Below are 20,717 nucleotides of genomic sequence, written 5' to 3' on the forward strand. Positions count from 1 at the left end.
CTCACTAACCTACTCACCTCGCTCACCCACTCACTCAACCACTCACTCACCCACTCACTCACCCACCCACCCACTCACTCACTAACCTACTCACTCACTCACCCACTCACTCAACCACTCACTCAACCACTCACTCACCCACTCAGCCACTAACCCACTCACTCACTCCCTCGCCCACTCACTCAACCACCCACCCACTCACCCACTCACTCACTCACCCACCCACTCACTCACCCACTCACCCACCCACTCACTCACTCACTCCCTCGCCCACTCACTCAAGCACCCACCCACTCACCCACTCACTCACTCACCCACCCACTCACTCACCCACTCAACCACCCACTCACCCACCCACTCACTCACTCACTCCGTCACCCACTCACTCCGTCACCCACTCACTCCGTCGCCCACCCACTCACTCACTCACCCACTCAACCACTCACTCACCCACCCACCCACTCACTCCGTCGCCCACTCACTCAAGCACCCACCCACTCACCCACTCACTCACTCACCCACCCACTCACTCACCCACTCAACCACCCACTCACCCACCCACTCACTCACTCCCTCGCCCACTCACTCAAGCACCCACCCACTCACCCACTCACTCACTCACCCACCCACTCACTCACCCACTCAACCACCCACTCACCCACCCACTCACTCACTCACTCCGTCACCCACTCACTCCGTCACCCACTCACTCCGTCGCCCACCCACTCACTCACTCACCCACTCAACCACTCACTCACCCACCCACCCACTCACTCCGTCGCCCACTCACTCAAGCACCCACCCACTCACCCACTCACTCACTCACCCACCCACTCACTCACCCACTCAACCACCCACTCACCCACCCACTCACTCACTCACTCCCTTGCCCACTCACTCAAGCACCCACCCACTCACCCACTCACTCACTCACCCACCCACTCACTCACCCACTCAACCACCCACTCACCCACCCACTCACTCACTCACTCCGTCACCCACTCACTCCGTCACCCACTCACTCCGTCGCCCACCCACTCACTCACTCACCCACTCAACCACTCACTCACCCACCCCCCCACTCACTCCGTCGCCCACTCACTCCGTCGCCCACCCACTCACTCACCCACTCACTCACCCACTCACTCACCCACTCACTCACCCACTCACTCACTCACCCACCCACCCACTCATTCACTCATCTACTCAGTCACTCACTCACCCACTCACTCACTCACCCACTCACCCACCCACCCACCCACTCACTCACTCCGTCGCCCACTCACTCCGTCGCCCACCCACTCACTCACCCACTCACTCACCCACTCACTCACCCACTCACTCACCCACTCACTCACTCACCCACTCACTCACCCACTCACTCACCCACTCACTCACCCACTCACTCACTCACTCACCCACCCACCCACTCACCCACCCACCCACTCATTCACTCATCTACTCAGTCACTCACTCACCCACTCACTCACTCACCCACTCACCCACCCACTCACTCACTCCGTCGCCCACCCACTCACTCACCCACCCACCCACCCACTCACTCACTCATCTACTCAGTCACTCACTCACCAACTCACTCACTCACCCACCCACCCACCCACTCACCCACCCACCCACCCACTCACTCACTCCGTGGCCCACTCACTCACCCACTCACCCACCCACTCACCCACTCACCCACTCACTCACTCGCCCACTCACTCACTCACCCACTCACTCACCCACTCACCCACCCACTCACTCACTCACTCACTCACTCACTCGCCCACTCACTCACTCACCCACTCACTCACCCACCCACTCACCCACCCACCCACTCACCCACCCACCCACCCACTCACTCACTCCGTCACCCACTCACTCCGTCGCCCACCCACTCACTCACCCACCCACTCACTCACCCACCCACTCACTCACCCACCCACCCACCCACTCACTCACCCATCTACTCAGTCACTCACTCACCCACTCACTCACCCACCCACTCACTCACTCACTCACTCCGTCGCCCACTCACTCCGTCGCCCACCCACTCACTCACCCACTCACTCACCCACTCACTCACCCACTCACTCACCCACTCACTCACTCACCCACTCACTCACTCACCCACTCACTCACCCACCCAGTCACCCACCCACCCACCCACTCATTCACTCATCTACTCAGTCACTCACTCACCCACTCACTCACTCACCCACTCACTCACTCACTCACCCACTCACTCACTCACTCACTCACTCAGTCGCCCACCCACTCACTCACCCACTCACTCACCCACTCACTCACCCACTCACTCACCCACTCACTCACTCACCCACTCACTCACTCACCCACTCACTCACCCACCCAGTCACCCACCCACCCACCCACTCATTCACTCATCTACTCAGTCACTCACTCACCCACTCACTCACTCACCCACTCACCCACTCACTCACCCACTCACTCACTCACCCACTCACTCACTCACCCACTCACTCACCCACCCAGTCACCCACCCACCCACCCACTCACTCACTCATCTACTCAGTCACTCACTCACCAACTCACTCACTCACCCACCCACTCACTCACCCACTCACCCACCTACCCACCCACCCACTCACTCACTCCGTCGCCCACCCACTCACTCACCCACTCACCCACCCACTCACCCACTCACCCACTCACCCCACTCGCCCACCCACTCACCCACCCACTCACCCACCCACTCACCCACCCACCCACTCACTCACCCACTCACCCACTCACTCACCCATCCACTCACCCACCCACCCACTCACTCACCCACTCACCCACTCACCCACCCACTCACTCACTCACTCCGTCGCCCACTCACTCGGTCGCCCACCCACTCACTCACCCACTCACCCACCCACTCACCCACTCACTCACCCACTCACTCACCCACCCACTCACCCACTCACTCACCCACCCACTCACTCACCCACCCACTCACCCACCCACTCACTCACCCACCCACTCACTCACCCACCCACCCACCCACTCACCCACTCACTCACCCACTCACCCACCCACTCACTCACCCACCCACCCACCCACTCACTCATCTACTCAGTCACTCACTCACCCACTCACTCACCCACCCACTCACCCACCCACCCACCCACCCACCCACCCACCCACCCACTCACCCACCCACCCACTCACTCACCCACTCGGTCACTCACTCACCCACTCACTCACTCACTCGCCCACTCACTCACCCACTCACTCACTCACCCACTCACCCACCCACTCACTCACCCACCCACCCACCCACTCACTCACTCACTCACTCACTCACTCGCCCACTCACTCACTCACCCACTCACTCACCCACCCACTCACCCACCCACCCACTCACCCACCCACCCACCCACTCACTCACTCCGTCACCCACTCACCCACCCACTCACTCACCCACCCACTCACTCACCCACCCACTCACTCACCCACCCACTCACTCACCCACCCACCCACCCACTCACTCACCCATCTACTCACTCACTCACTCACCAACTCACTCACTCACCCACTCACCCACCCACTCACTCCGTCGCCCACTCACTCCGTCGCCCACCCACTCACTCACCACTCACTCACCCACTCACTCACCCACTCACTCACCCACTCACTCACTCACCCACTCACTCACTCACCCACTCACTCACTCACCCACTCACTCACCCACCCAGTCACCCACCCACCCACCCACTCATTCACTCATCTACTCAGTCACTCACTCACCCACTCACTCACTCACCCACTCACCCACTCACTCACCCACTCACTCACTCACTCACTCACTCCGTCACTCACTCACCCACTCACTCACCCACTCACTCACCCACTCACTCACCCACTCACTCACTCACCCACTCACTCACCCACCCACTCACTCACCCACCCAGTCACCCACCCACCCACCCACTCATTCACTCATCTACTCAGTCACTCACTCACCCACTCACTCACTCACCACTCACCCACTCACTCACCCACTCACTCACTCACCCACTCACTCACTCACCCACTCACTCACCCACCCAGTCACCCACCCACCCACCCACTCACTCACTCATCTACTCAGTCACTCACTCACCAACTCACTCACTCACCCACCCACTCACTCACCCACTCACCCACCCACCCACCCACCCACTCACTCACTCCGTCGCCCACCCACTCACTCACCCACTCACCCACCCACTCACCCACTCACCCACTCACCCACTCGCCCACTCACTCACCCACCCACTCACCCACCCACTCACCCACCCACCCACTCACTCACCCACTCACCCACTCACTCACCCATCCACTCACCCACCCACCCACTCACTCACCCACCCACCCACTCACCCACCCACTCACTCACTCACTCCGTCGCCCACTCACTCGGTCGCCCACCCACTCACTCACCCACTCACCCACCCACTCACCCACTCACTCACCCACTCACTCACCCACTCACTCACCCACCCACTCACCCCACTCACTCACCCACCCACTCACTCACCCACCCACTCACTCACCCACCCACTCACTCACCCACCCACTCACTCACCCACCCACCCACCCACTCACCCACTCACTCACCCACTCACCCACCCACTCACTCACCCACCCACCCACCCACCCACTCACTCATCTACTCAGTCACTCACTCACCCACTCACTCACCCACCCACTCACTCACCCACCCACCCACTCACTCACCCACCCACCCACCCACCCACCCACCCACCCACTCACCCACCCACCCACTCACTCATCTACTCAGTCACTCACTCACCCACTCACTCACTCACTCGCCCACTCACTCACCCACTCACTCACTCACCCACTCACTCAACCACTCACTCACCCACTCACTCACCCACTCAGTCACTAACCCACTTAGTCACTCACTCACTAACCCCCTCACTAACCCGATCACTCATCCACCGACTCACTCACTAACCCACTCAGTCACTAACTCACTCACTCACCCACTCACTCACTCAACCACTCAATAATTCACTCAGTCACCAACCCATTCACTCACCCACTGACTCACTCAACCACTCAATCATTCACTCAGTCAATAACCCACTCACTCACTCACTAACTTACTCAAGAACCCACTCCCTCACTCACTCACCCACCCACCCACTCACTAACCTACTCACTCACCCACTCACCCACCCACCCACTCACTCCCTCGCCCACTCACTCACTCCCTCACCCACTCACTCACTCACCCACTCACTCACCCACTCATTCACTCACTCACTCACTCGCTCGCCCACTCACTCAACCACTCACTCACTCACTCATCTACTCAGTCACTCACTCACCCACTCACTCACTCGCCCACTCACTCAACCACTCACTCACCCACTCACTCATCTACTCAGTCACTAACGCACTCACCCACTCACTCACCCACCTACTCACTCACCCACTCACTCAACCACCCACTCAACCACTCACTCAACCACTCACTCACTGACCCACTCAATCACTAACCAACTCACTCAACTGCTCAATAATCCACTCAGTCACTAACGCACTCACTCACTAACTTACTCAAGAACCCACTCCCTCACTCACTCATCCACTCACTCACTAACCCACTTGCCCACTGAATCACTCACTCATATACTCACTCACTAACCCATTCGCCCACTGAATCACTCGCCAACTCGCCCACCCACCAACTCGCCCACTGAATCACTCACTCACCAACTCGCCCGCTCACCAACTCGCCCACTGAATCACTCACTCACCAACTCGCCCGCTCACCAACTCGCCCACTGAATCACTCACTCACCAACTCGCCCGCTCACCAACTCGCCCACTGAATCACTCACTCATATACTCGCCCGCTCACCAACTCGCCCACTGAATCACTCACTCACCAACTCGCCCGTTCACCAACTCGCCCACTGGATCACTCACTCACCAACTCGCCCGCTCACCAACTCGCCCACTGAATCACTCACTCATCAACTCGCCCGCTCACCAACTCGCCCACTGGATCACTCACTCACCAACTCGCCCGCTCACCAACTCGCCCACTGAATCACTCACTCACCAACTCGCCCGCCCACCAACTCGCCCACTGAATCGTTCACTCACCAACTCGCCCGCTCACCAACTCGCCCACTGAATCACTCACTCACCAACTCGCCCGCTCACCAACTCGCCCACTGAATCACTCACTCACCAACTCGCCCGCCCACCAACTCGCCCACTGAATCACTCACTCACCAACTCGCCCGCCCACCAACTCGCCCACTGAATCGTTCACTCACCAACTCGCCCGCCCACCAACTCGCCCACTGAATCACTCACTCAAATACTCGCCCGCTCACCAACTCGCCCACTGAATCACTCACTCACCAACTCGCCCGCTCACCAACTCGCCCACTGAATCGCTCACTCACCAACTCGCCCGCTCACCAACTCGCCCACTGAATCACTAACTCACTCACCAACTCGCCCGCCCACCAACTCGCCCACTGAACGACTCACATTCCCACTCGGTCTTCACGCTCTCCGTCTCTACCAGCAGGGCGCTGGCCACGGGAGACTCTCCGCGTGTCCCCGGCAGTCCGGCCGCCGTCGCCGCCGCGGCCGCCACGTTCGTCGCCGCCGTCGCCGTGGCGGCCGCCACCGCGGCCATCGTCGCCGCCGCGTCCGCCGCTGCGGCCGCCGCCTTGCGCTGCGCCGACCAGCGCTTGCCGGCCTTGGGGCCTTCGTCTGCCGTGGGGGGAGAGAGACGCGGTGAGATTCTCGCCGGCCCCTTCCGTCGCCCGTGCCGGACTACGTCTGCGGATGGCGCCTCGTGGCTCGTCGGACTCCTCCAGCAGTCTAAATCAAGATTGTGATGATGATGATAAAAGAAAAAAAATTAACCCGTAAAAACAAAGTTTTTCACTATAAATCCTTTATATGCGTGGCATCGGGGCGGCTAGAGTCCTCTGGCTTGAGATGGCTGCCACCTATGGGTCAGATGATTGTCTGGCAGCATTAAACAATTGGTAATTAAATATTTCATTTTTTTTCCCTAAAACTTGTAAAATTTAGGAATTTTTTTTCTCTCACGAAAATGCATTGTCACGCACAACGAGTCTGTGTGCAAAATGTCAGCTCGATTGGCTCACGGGAAGTGGGTTAAAAAACGACCGAAAGATTTGCACGGTCCTAAGCAAGCAAGTGAACTTAATATAAAGGATTTAAAAAGATGAAACTTGTGACAGCACACACGCATTGCTCGTTATTTCCATCCCTCTCACGGAGGGTCCTGCCGTGTGTTTGCAGTTGGGGGTGGCCGTGTTGCTGCTGCTGCTGTGTGGGTCTGGCCTAGGGGCACCCCCAGCGGCAGCTGCCCCTGTGCATCAGTCTGCCAGTAGGGGGTGGCGACGCTGCTGCTGCTGCTGCTGCTGCTGTGAAATCCCAGTCGAGGAGTTTGTTGCAGGGAATTGTTGAGCAGTGGGGGGTGGGTGTGGGTTTAGCTGTGGGAGGGGAGCGGAGAGCCTGGAGGGTGCCATGCAGAGCAGGGGGAGATCACTCACTCACACTCAATCTCACTTACAATTACACTCACTCACTCTCACTCACTCACACACACTCACTCACTCTCACTCACTCACACACACTCACTCACTCTCACTCACTCACACAAAACTCACTCACTCACACAAAACTCACTCACTCACACGCACTCACTTACTCACACACACTCACACACTCACTCACTCACACTCACACACTCACTCACTCACACACACTCTCACACACACTCACACACACTCACTCTCACACTCACTTACTCACTCACACTCACTCATTCACACACTCACACTCACTTACAATCACACTCACTCACTCACACTCACTCAATCTTCCTCACACTCACTCTTACTCACACTCACTCACTCACACTCACTAACTCTGTAGAACAGGGGTAGAACACACAAACCCCACTCGCTCATATACACTTTCGATTCTTCTATTTTCTCCATTTGTATTTTTTCCAGCTAAGGGCCCACTCAGCTGTATTGCTCTTCTTCGAAATGCGGAGGGGAAAAACCGGGGGGAGGAAAATCCACGCGGCCGCGGGGAGAGAGAGACACGCAAACTCAAAATATACAGCAGCGGCAGGAGTCAGGGTCGCGATCGAACCCACAGCCTCCTACAAACCAGGCGAGGAAGTCAACACATCTGCTAGCCACCGTATGCACGTTGAACTTCCTTCGCACCGTACATTAGCTCAACCGCGCCCATCGAAGGTGCGGATGGGAGGCAACGACGTCTGTGACGACGACGGCTCCCATCCTGCCCTTCACTCACGGCGGCCTTTGTTGTAGTTCCACCGCAAGCAGCTGCCACCACCGCTGCCGTCGGCCTTGCCGGACGACGACTTCCAAGCCCCGGATGATTCGGCCATTGCAGCCTCGCTCATCCTGCCCGTCACCAACAGCGGAGGCAACGATGTCTGGGAGGCGAGGGGGGGGGGTGGGCGGCTTGGGGTCGAGGGTCAACCTGAAAGTGGGATGGGGTCAGAGGTGGGGTCGGGGTTGGAGTCAGGAGGAGCGGTGGCATTGCGGTCGGCGCGCCGCGAGTCTCCGATGGCACGGGCACGGCTGGCGGGGGTGGTGAGCGATGATAGCGGTGATAGCGGTGATAGCGGTGACAGCGGTGACAGCGGTGACAGCGATGGTAGCGATGATAGCGGTGATAGCGATGATAGCGGTGATAGCGGTGATAGCGGTGACAGCGGTGACAGCGGTGACAGCGATGATAGCGATGATAGCGATGATAGCGATGACAGCGGTGACAGCGGTGATAGCGGTGATAGCGATGATAGCGATGATAGCGATGATAGCGGTGATAGCGGTGATAGCGGTGATAGCGATGATAGCGGTGATAGCGGTGATAGCGGTGATAGCGGTGACAGCGGTGACAGCGGTGACAGCGGTGACAGCGGTGACAGCGGTGACAGCGATGACAGCGATGACAGCGGTGACAGCGGTGATAGCGGTGATAGCGATGATAGCGATGATAGCGATGATAGCGGTGATAGCGATGACAGCGATGACAGCGGTGACAGCGGTGACAGCGATGACAGCGATGACAGCGGTGACAGCGGTGATAGCGGTGATAGCGGTGATAGCGGTGACAGCGGTGACAGCGGTGACAGCGGTGACAGCGGTGACAGCGGTGACAGCGGTGACAGCGGTGACAGCGGTGACAGCGGTGACAGCGGTGACAGCGGTGACAGCGATGACAGCGGTGACAGCGGTGATAGCGGTGACAGCGGTGACAGCGGTGACAGCGGTGACAGCGGTGACAGCGGTGACAGCGGTGACAGCGGTGACAGCGGTGACAGCGATGACAGCGGTGATAGCGGTGATAGCGGTGATAGCGGTGATAGCGATGATAGCGGTGATAGCGGTGATAGCGGTGACAACGGTGACAGCGGTGACAGCGGTGACAGCGGTGACAGCGGTGACAGCGGTGATAGCGGGGATAGCGGTGATAGCGGTGATAGCGGTGATAGCGATGATAGCGGTGATAGCGGTGATAGCGGTGATAGCGGTGATAGCGGTGATAGCGGTGATAGCGGTGATAGCGGTGATAGCGGTGATAGCGATGACAGTTGTCCAGCTATAGCGGAGGGGAGGGGAATTATATTGCCCCACGTGCTATCACATGCATGCAGCCGTCATGACTACCGTCACCATCACCACCAACATCACCACTATCACCACAATCATCACCACGATCGCCATAATCAAGAACACTATTACCACAATCATCACTATCGCCACCATCATCACCACCATCACCACAATCACCACAATCATCACCACTATCACCACCACAATCATCACTATCGCCACCATCACCACCACCATCACCACCATCGCAACAATCCTCACCACCATCACCACAATCATCACCACTATCACCATCATCATCACCACAACATGCAAACTCCCAAATATACAGCAGGCTTTCGGGTCGGGATCGAACCCACAATCTGCTGTCCTGTATGCAATCATCATCATCATCACCACCACAATCATCACCATCAACAACAACACCCGCCATTCACCACTAAGTGGTGGTGAAGTCACCACGGTGCCTGTGCCAGGCCAGGTGCTCATTTTAGCCACCCCTGGCGCTCTGCTCGTTGTTGTGAGCGTCGCTCCTCCGCCCTCCGTTGTTGTTGGAGGGCGACTGCCTCCATTTGTCCAGTAGCGGTCCTTCACAAGCCTCCTCCTAAGAGGCCGATCTTGACACTGCTGGTACCAGTCATCGGCAAGTCCACTCAGCTCCACATCCTCCTGTATGATCATCACTATCACCACAATCATCATCACTATTGCCACATCATCACCATCATCACCACAACAATCATCACCACCACAATCATCATTATCGCCACCCCCAACATCACCACAAAAATCACCACCACAATTATCATCACAAACACCGCCATTATCATCACCACCACCACCACAATCATCACCATCATCACCATCATTATTATCATCACTATCGCCACATAAAACACCACCATCACTACAGCAACCATCATCACTGACACCATTATCACCACCACTACAATCACCATCACTTTGATCATCGTCAGTGTCACAACCACCACAATCATCACCACCACAATCATAATCACCATCACCACAACAATCACCACCACTATCATCGTCACTAAAACCACCATCATCACCACAGCCATTACTATCACCAAAATCATCACTATCACCACCATCATCACCACTACCACCACAATCATCACCATCACCACCACTACAACCACAATCATCACTTTCATCACCACCACAATCATCACCACCACTACCACCACAATCATCATCATCACCACCACTACCACCACGATCATCACTTTCATCACCACCATAATCATCATCATCACCACCACTACCACCACAATCATCACCACCACCACCACAATCATCAGCATCACCACCACTACCACCACGATCATCACTTTCATCACCACCACAATCATCAGCATCACCACCACTACCACCACAATCATCACCACCACCACAATTATCATCACTATAACCACCATCACCACCACAATCATCACCATCACCACCACAATCATCACCATCACCACCACTACCACCACAATCATCACCATCACCACCACTACCACCACAATCATCACCACCACAATTATCATCACTATAACCACCATCACCACCACAATCATCACCATCACCACCACAATCATCACCATCACCACCACTACCACCACAATCATCACCATCACCACCACTACCACCACAATCATCACCATCACCACCACAATCATCACCATCACCACCACTACCACCACTACCACCACAATCATCACCATCACCACCACAATCATCACCATCACCACCACTACCATCACTATCAGCACCACTACCATCACAATCATCACCATCACCACCACTACCACCACAATCATCACCATCACCACCACTACCACCACAATCATCACCACCACTACTACCACAATCATCACCATCACCACCACTACCACCACAATCATCACCACCACTACTACCACAATCATCACCATCACCACCACTACCATCACAATCAGCACTATCAGCACCACTACCATCACAATCATCACCACCACTACCACCACAATCATCACCACCACTACCACCACAATCATCACCACCACTACCACCATCATCACCACCACTACCACCACCACTACCACCACAATCATCACCACCACTACCACCATCATCACCACCACTACCACCACCACTACCACCACAATCATCACCACCACTACCACCACCATCATCACCACCACAAACATCACCATCACCACCACTACCACCACAATCATCACCACCACTACCACCACAATCATCACCATCACCACCACTACAATCATCACCACCACTACCACCACCACTACCATCACAATCATCACCACCACTACCACCACCATCATCACCATCACCACCACCACAATCATCACCACCACCACCACTATCATCACCACCACTACCACCACCATCATCACCATCACCACCATCATCACCATCACCACCACCACAATCATCACCACCACTACCACCACCATCATCACCACCACCACCACCACACTCATCACCATCACCACCACTACCACCACAATCATCACCATCACCACCACTACCACCACAATCATCACCACCACTACCACCACCATCATCACCATCACCACCACTACCACCACCATCATCACCATCACCACCACCACAATCATCACCATCACCACCACCACAATCATCACCACCACTACCACCACCATCATCATCACCACCACCACCACAATCATCATCACCACCACCACCACCATCATCACCATCACCACCACCACAATCATCACCACCACTACCACCACCATCATCACCATCACCACCACTACCACCACCATCATCACCATCACCACCACCACACTCATCACCATCACCACCATCACCACCATCATCACCACCACCACCACACTCATCACCATCACCACCACCAGACACGTACTGACAGTCGTCTTTGTGAATGATGGTGGTGGTAGTGATGGTGGTAATGATGATGGTGGTAGTCATGGTGGTAGTGGTGGTAATGATTATAGAATACATCACAATCGTTAAGCGTTTAACCCTCTAAACCCGTGTTCGCCACCGTAACCTCACAACAACCACAACCACCACCACCATCTAATCGTCGTCGTTGTTGATGCTTTAGAATGGCACGGAGGCCGCTTACCTCCAACTCGCCCGCTCGCCGCCGCCGCCTCTCCCATCGCAGCGCGTTGCGAGGAGAAAACTCCGCCGCGAAATTAGCGATTTTAACTTTAAACAATTTTATATTTTAACGTTAAACCCTCACGGGGGGGGGGGGGGGGGGACTCTGTTTGCAGGAGACCCACGAAGCGGATTTTATCGTCTTGGAAGTGAATCGGGACTCAACCCAAAACCTCGGGCCTTCTAAGGCGGCGGGAACACGTTAAAAATCGCGACATTTAAACACAAACAACGAACACTTTGCACGGACGATTCGCTCGCCTTGCCTATTACGACTATCTAATACTTTAACACCGGGAAATAAAACATATAGACGATAACCTTGGCGTAGAGAGTGTAGTGTTGTTAATGAAGCTGACACACACGCGGCCCAGGCGTATAGACAATACTTGTGACTGGATGTATATCGCCTCCTATCGGCTAATTATGTTATTTTTTGTTAAATAAATAACTCATCAATAGCTTTTTCCAGCTCACAATCATCACTTTTTCCTCATAAATACTTTTTTAAAGTGCAAGGCGAGGACAGCTGAGTTCGTCACCCCTAGCCCGTGCCAGGCTAGGTGCACCTTGTGGAAGTGGTGTGCTTGGTGGTGGTGACGGGTGCTTACATATTAGTTACACGACTATCGTTACTATCGAAATAAAGTATAAATAGATCATCTTCACTTAAAGACAAAAGTGTGTTTAGTGAAGCTGACACACGCGGCAAAGGCGTTTTATCAATACTTGTGACTGGATGTGTCGCCTCCTGTCGCCAATTATTTGTTATTTTTTGTAAATAAATAGCTCATCAATAGCTTTTTCCAGCTCACAATCATCACTTTTTCCTCAGAAATACTTTTTAAGTGCAAGGCGAGGACAGCTGAGTTCGTCAACCATAGCCCGTGCCAGGCTAGGTGCACCTTGAAGCCATTGTGGAAGTGGTTTGGTTGGTGGTGGTGACGAGTGGTTACATATATTTGTTAAACGACTAACTATCGTTACTTTTCGATTTAAAGCTTTCGTGACTTCAGGGATTCATCTTCTTGGTTTTTTCGGTAAAGTCACGTAGAAGGGAAGTAATAAAATAATTAAAATAAAACATAAAAAAATGTTTTATTTTTATTATTTTATTATTTCCATTCTAAAACATAAAAAATAGTTATTTTTATTATTTTATTATTTCCATTCTACGTGACTTTACCGAAAGAACCAAGAAGATATCGTAACTTTGGCAATAAATTATAAATAGATAACCAAGGCGGTAGCCATGGAGTTAACATTGTGGGGGGCCAAATCGTCCAGGGGTCCCCCCCCCCAGAAAAATAAATAAATCTAAATTTGAAAACGAATTTCGTGCCATTTCCTGCCTAAAATATAAAAAAATTCACTGACACGTGCGATGGACTTTTTAATTAGTTTTTACAATAATGTCTAATAGTGTGTTGTGTTACACTGAATTTCGATTAAAAGCTTTCGTGACTGCAGGGACTCATCTTCTTGGTTCTTTCGGTAAAGTCATCACGTAGAAGGGAAATAAAGTAATACAAAGAAAACAATAAAATAAGAAAAATATTTTTCTTATTTTATTATTTTCCTTCTACGCGACTTTACCGAACATTGCTCTGTTTTTTATTTTTTACCTTTTCTTGTTTAATTGTGTGTAACGGCAGAGATTAGGGATTTATAAAGTACAACCATAACCACAATCATATAGACAGAAATCTATTTTATAGAAATGTATTGGGGGGGGGGGGGGCATTTGTAGCATATAAGAATATATATTATAATTACGGCCTTGTAGAGCACCTTCACTTAAAGACAAAAGTGTTTATAATGAAGCTGACACACGCGGCCCAGGCGTATAGACAATACTTGTGACTGGATGTGTCACCTCCTATCGGCTAATTATGTTATTTTTTGCTAAATAAATATCTCATCAATAGCTTTTTCCAGCTCACAATCACCACTTTTTCCTCAGAAATACTTTTTTTAAGTGCACGGCCAGGACAGCTGAGTTCGTCACCCCCAGCCCGTGCCAGGCTAGGTGCACCTTGTGGAAGTGGTGTGGTTGGTGGTGGTGACGGGTGGTTACATATTAGTTATACGACTATCGTTACTATCGAAATAAAGTATAAATAGATCACCTTCACTTAAAGACAAAAGTGTTGTTAATGAAGCTGACACACGCGGCCCAGGCGTTTTAACAATTATTGTGACTGGATGTGTCACCTCCTATCGCCAATTATTTGTTATTTTTTGCTAAATAAATAACTCATCAATAGCTTTTTCCAGCTCACAATCACCACTTTTTCCTCAGAAATACTTTTTTTAAATGCACGGCCAGGACAGCTGAGTTCGTCAACCATAGCCCGTGCCAGGCTAGGTGCACCTTGAAGCCATTGTGGAAGTGGTTTGGTTGGTGGTGGTGACGAGTGGTTACATATATTTGTTAAACGACTAACTATCGTTACTTTTCGATTTAAAGCTTTCGTGACTTCAGGGATTCATCTTCTTGGTTTTTTCGGTAAAGTCACGTAGAAGGGAAGTAATAAAATAATTAAAATAAAACATAAAAAAATGTTTTATTTTATTATTTTATTATTTCCATTCTAAAACATAAAAAATAGTTATTTTTATTATTTTATTATTTCCATTCTACGTGACTTTACCGAAAGAACCAAGAAGATATCGTAACTTTGGCAATAAATTATAAATAGATAACCAAGGCGGTAGCCATGGACTTAACATTGTGGGGGGCCAAATCGTCCAGGGGTCCCCCCCCCCAGAAAAATAAATAAATCTAAATTTGAAAACGAATTTCGTGCCATTTCCTGCCTAAAATATAAAAAAATTCACTGACACGTGCGATGGACTTTTTAATTAGTTTTTACAATAATGTCTAATAGTGTGTTGTGTTACACTGAATTTCGATTAAAAGCTTTCGTGACTGCAGAGACTCATCTTCTTGGTTCTTTCGGTAAAGTCATCACGTAGAAGGGAAATAAAGTAATACAAAGAAAACAATAAAATAAGAAAAATATTTTTCTTATTTTATTATTTTCCTTCTACGCGACTTTACCGAACATTGCTCTGTTTTTTTATTTTTTACCTTTTCTTGTTTAATTGTGTGTAACGGCAGAGATTAGGGATTTATAAAGTACAACCATAACCACAATCATATAGACAGAAATCTATTTTATAGAAATGTATTGGGGGGGGGGGGCATTTGTAGCATATAAGAATATATATTATAATTACGGCCTTGTAGAGCACCTTCACTTAAAGACAAAAGTGTTTATAATGAAGCTGACACACGCGGCCCAGGCGTATAGACAATACTTGTGACTGGATGTGTCACCTCCTATCGGCTAATTATGTTATTTTTTGCTAAATAAATATCTCATCAATAGCTTTTTCCAGCTCACAATCACCACTTTTTCCTCAGAAATACTTTTTTTAAGTGCACGGCCAGGACAGCTGAGTTCGTCACCCCCAGCCCGTGCCAGGCTAGGTGCACCTTGTGGAAGTGGTGTGGTTGGTGGTGGTGACGGGTGGTTACATATTAGTTATACGACTATCGTTACTATCGAAATAAAGTATAAATAGATCACCTTCACTTAAAGACAAAAGTGTTGTTAATGAAGCTGACACACGCGGCAAAGGCGTATAGACAATTATTGTGACTGGATGTGTCGCCTCCTATCGCCAATTATTTGTTATTTTTTGCTAAATAAATAACTCATCAATAGCTTTTTCCAGCTCACAATCACCACTTTTTCCTCAGAAATACTTTTTTTAAATGCACGGCCAGGACAGCTGAGTTCGTCAACCATAGCCCGTGCCAGGCTAGGTGCACCTTGAAGCCATTGTGGAAGTGGTTTGGTTGGTGGTGGTGACGAGTGGTTACATATATTTGTTAAACGACTAACTATCGTTACTTTTCGATTTAAAGCTTTCGTGACTTCAGGGATTCATCTTCTTGGTTTTTTCGGTAAAGTCACGTAGAAGGGAAGTAATAAAATAATACAAATAAAACATAACAAAATGTTTTATTTTTATTATTTTATTATTTCCATTCTACGTGACTTTACCGAAAGAACCAAGAAGATATCGTTACTTTGGCAATAAATTATAAATAGATAACCAAGGCCGTAGCCATGGAGTTAACATTGTGGGGGGCCAAATCGTCCAGGGGGTCCCCCCCCAGAAAAATTAAATCTAAATTTGAAAACGAATTTCGTGCCATTTCGAGCCTAAAATATAAAAAAATTCACTGACACGTGCGATGGACTTTTTAATTAGTTTTACAATAATGTCTAATAGTGTGTTGTGTTACACTGAATTTCGATTAAAAGCTTTCGTGACTGCAGGGACTCATCTTCTTGGTTCTTTCGGTAAAGTCATCACGTAGAAGGGAAATAAAGTAATACAAAGAAAACAATAAAATAAGAAAAATATTTTTCTTATTTTATTATTTTCCTTCTACGCGACTTTACCGAACATTGCTCTGTTTTTTATTTTTTACCTTTTCTTGTTTAATTGTGTGTAACGGCAGAGATTAGGGATTTATAAAGTACAACCATAACCACAATCATATAGACAGAAATCTATTTTATAGAAATGTATTGGGGGGGGGGGGGGGCATTTGTAGCATATAAGAATATATATTATAATTACGGCCTTGTAGAGCACCTTCACTTAAAGACAAAAGTGTTTATAATGAAGCTGACACACGCGGCCCAGGCGTATAGACAATACTTGTGACTGGATGTGTCACCTCCTATCGGCTAATTATGTTATTTTTTGCTAAATAAATATCTCATCAATAGCTTTTTCCAGCTCACAATCACCACTTTTTCCTCAGAAATACTTTTTTTAAGTGCACGGCCAGGACAGCTGAGTTCGTCACCCCCAGCCCGTGCCAGGCTAGGTGCACCTTGTGGAAGTGGTGTGGTTGGTGGTGGTGACGGGTGGTTACATATTAGTTATACGACTATCGTTACTATCGAAATAAAGTATAAATAGATCACCTTCACTTAAAGACAAAAGTGTTGTTAATGAAGCTGACACACGCGGCCCAGGCGTTTTAACAATTATTGTGACTGGATGTGTCACCTCCTATCGCCAATTATTTGTTATTTTTTGCTAAATAAATAACTCATCAATAGCTTTTTCCAGCTCACAATCACCACTTTTTCCTCAGAAATACTTTTTTTAAATGCACGGCCAGGACAGCTGAGTTCGTCAACCATAGCCCGTGCCAGGCTAGGTGCACCTTGAAGCCATTGTGGAAGTGGTTTGGTTGGTGGTGGTGACGAGTGGTTACATATATTTGTTAAACGACTAACTATCGTTACTTTTCGATTTAAAGCTTTCGTGACTTCAGGGATTCATCTTCTTGGTTTTTTCGGTAAAGTCACGTAGAAGGGAAGTAATAAAATAATTAAAATAAAACATAAAAAAATGTTTTATTTTTATTATTTTATTATTTCCATTCTAAAACATAAAAAATAGTTATTTTTATTATTTTATTATTTCCATTCTACGTGACTTTACCGAAAGAACCAAGAAGATATCGTAACTTTGGCAATAAATTATAAATAGATAACCAAGGCGGTAGCCATGGAGTTAACATTGTGGGGGGCCAAATCGTCCAGGGGGTCCCCCCCCCAGAAAAATAAATAAATCTAAATTTGAAAACGAATTTCGTGCCATTTCGAGCCTAAAATATAAAAAAATTCACTGACACGTGCGATGGACTTTTTAATTAGTTTTTACAATAATGTCTAATAGTGTGTTGTGTTACACTGAATTTCGATTAAAAGCTTTCGTGACTGCAGGGACTCATCTTCTTGGTTCTTTCGGTAAAGTCATCACGTAGAAGGGAAATAATAAAATAATAAAAATTAAACAATAAAATAAGAAAAATATTTTTCTTATTTTATTATTTCCCTTCTACGTGACTTTACCGAACATTGCTCTGTTTTTTATTTTTTACCTTTTCTTGTTTAATTGTGTGTAACGGCAGAGATTAGGGATTTATAAAGTACAACCATAACCACAATCATATAGACAGAAATCTATTTTATAGAAATGTATTGGGGGGGGGGGGCATTTGTAGCATATAAGAATATATATTATAATTACGGCCTTGTAGATCACCTTCACTTAAAGACAAAAGTGTTGTTAATGAAGCTGACACACACGTCCCAGGCGTTTTAACAATACTTGTGACTGGATGTGTCGCCTCCTATCGGCTAATTCGTTGTTATTTTTTGTAAATAAAATGTCATCAATAGCTTTTTCCAGCTCACAATCATCACTTTTTCCTCAGAAATACTTTTTTTTAAGTGCACGGCCAGGACAGCTGAGTTCGTCACCCCCAGCCCGTGCCAGGCTAGGTGCACCTTGTGGAAGTGGTATGCTTGGTGGTGGTGACGGGTGGTTACATATTAGTTATACGACTATCGTTACTATCGAAATAAAGTATAAATAGATCACCTTCACTTAAAGACAAAAGTGTTTTTAGTGAAGCTGACACACGCGGCAAAGGCGTATAGACAATTATTGTGACTGGATGTGTCACCTCCTATCGCCAATTATTTGTTATTTTTTGCTAAATAAATAACTCATCAATAGCTTTTTCCAGCTCACAATCACCACTTTTTCCTCAGAAATACTTTTTTTAAATGCACGGCCAGGACAGCTGAGTTCGTCACCCCCAGCCCGTGCCAGGCTAGGTGCACCTTGTGGAAGTGGTGTGGTTGGTGGTGGCGGTGACGGGTTCTGGTGGTTACATAATTATGATTTTTTTTTTACCATAATGATTGTTTTTAGAGTCGCATGCCTATTTTTCAAGATGCTTCTGCCAAGTGTGTAACAGGAATAATACCGCTAACAATATTAATAGTTACACTTGTAAAGGAACATTTCACAAGAAGGTCGCAAGGCGCCCGTCGGATTATAAGGCAGGAATCCCAACGTCTGCTTAACACCAGTTAGGGCCGTCCATAAATGACGTCACACGATTTTCGACGATTTTTGACCCCCCCCCCTCGTCACACATCGTCACAAATGTCTGACCTCACCCCCCCTAGGTGCGTGACGTCATTTATGGACGGCCCCTTAAAGCCCACTGAGCTATTAGTTATTTCTTTAGAAGCCCTGACCTGCTTATCACAAACGATATCTCAACATCCCGTGGGAATTTATAGCAGCCAAATGCCCTAAACGCGTGATGTTTAGGGCAAATTTGGCATACCGCCTAAAAGGATGTGCAACTGTAGAGGTGTTACGGAGGGCAAACAAACACACTGGGCGTGGTTATGCCCGTACGCCAAGAGGTGCTTACATCGATGTCCGCACCGTTCAGCCTGGGGGGCTAACACGGAGCTGGGATCCCCCACGGCCCCACCCCTCAGTGGGGGAGTTGCTATATAAGGCGGTGAGCCGGAGGGCTCGGGGTTCAGTGTTCAGCTTAAACCAGCAAAGCAAGAAGACCGGCTAGATAGGCCCTGGGACTCCCCTGGATCGCTGTCCTTCTCAGGGCCGACCAGGGCAAGCCAGTGGCGCGGCCCTGAGAGCCCAGAACCGATGCTCTTGTAAGAGCCGGTTTGGAGACTCAGGGTGCCGTAATCCCAGCTTAACCAGAGCTGGGTCAGCTAGCCTCCCCTAGCCCTGTGTGGGAGAACCTAGGAGTAGGCTAGCCGTGACATAGATTGTGTGATCTCCCTGTTAGACGGGTGAAGGGGCCGATACCCCTTCGAGTGTTGTACATCTCGGCCTGTTATGTACATTGTGGTTAATAAATAAGTGTGCCTCCAACTACGTCATCCAAGTCTCCTGGAACCTACTACACAACCGATC

General features: G+C 49.8%; 1 protein-coding gene across 1 annotated transcript in view; it reads right to left on the bottom strand.

Moving 5' to 3' along the window:
• The window catches only part of LOC133361212 (zinc finger and SCAN domain-containing protein 30-like), a 30,175-nt gene extending 16,897 nt beyond the window's left edge, over positions 1 to 13,278 (bottom strand). The window contains exons 1-3 of the mRNA XM_061580096.1: positions 12,829 to 13,278; positions 8,368 to 8,559; positions 6,547 to 6,774 (exon numbers count right to left, since the gene is read on the bottom strand). Of these exons, the coding sequence (XP_061436080.1) occupies positions 6,547 to 6,774; positions 8,368 to 8,479 (340 nt within the window). The 5' untranslated portion in view covers positions 8,480 to 8,559; positions 12,829 to 13,278. The remainder of the gene's footprint in view (positions 1 to 6,546; positions 6,775 to 8,367; positions 8,560 to 12,828) is intronic.
• Positions 13,279 to 20,717: the final 7,439 nt, after the last annotated feature.

This window comes from Lethenteron reissneri, chromosome 71, assembly GCF_015708825.2.
Source record: "Lethenteron reissneri isolate LAM-NWPU_2019-01 chromosome 71, ASM1570882v1, whole genome shotgun sequence".
Lineage (NCBI taxonomy): Eukaryota > Metazoa > Chordata > Hyperoartia > Petromyzontiformes > Petromyzontidae > Lethenteron > Lethenteron reissneri.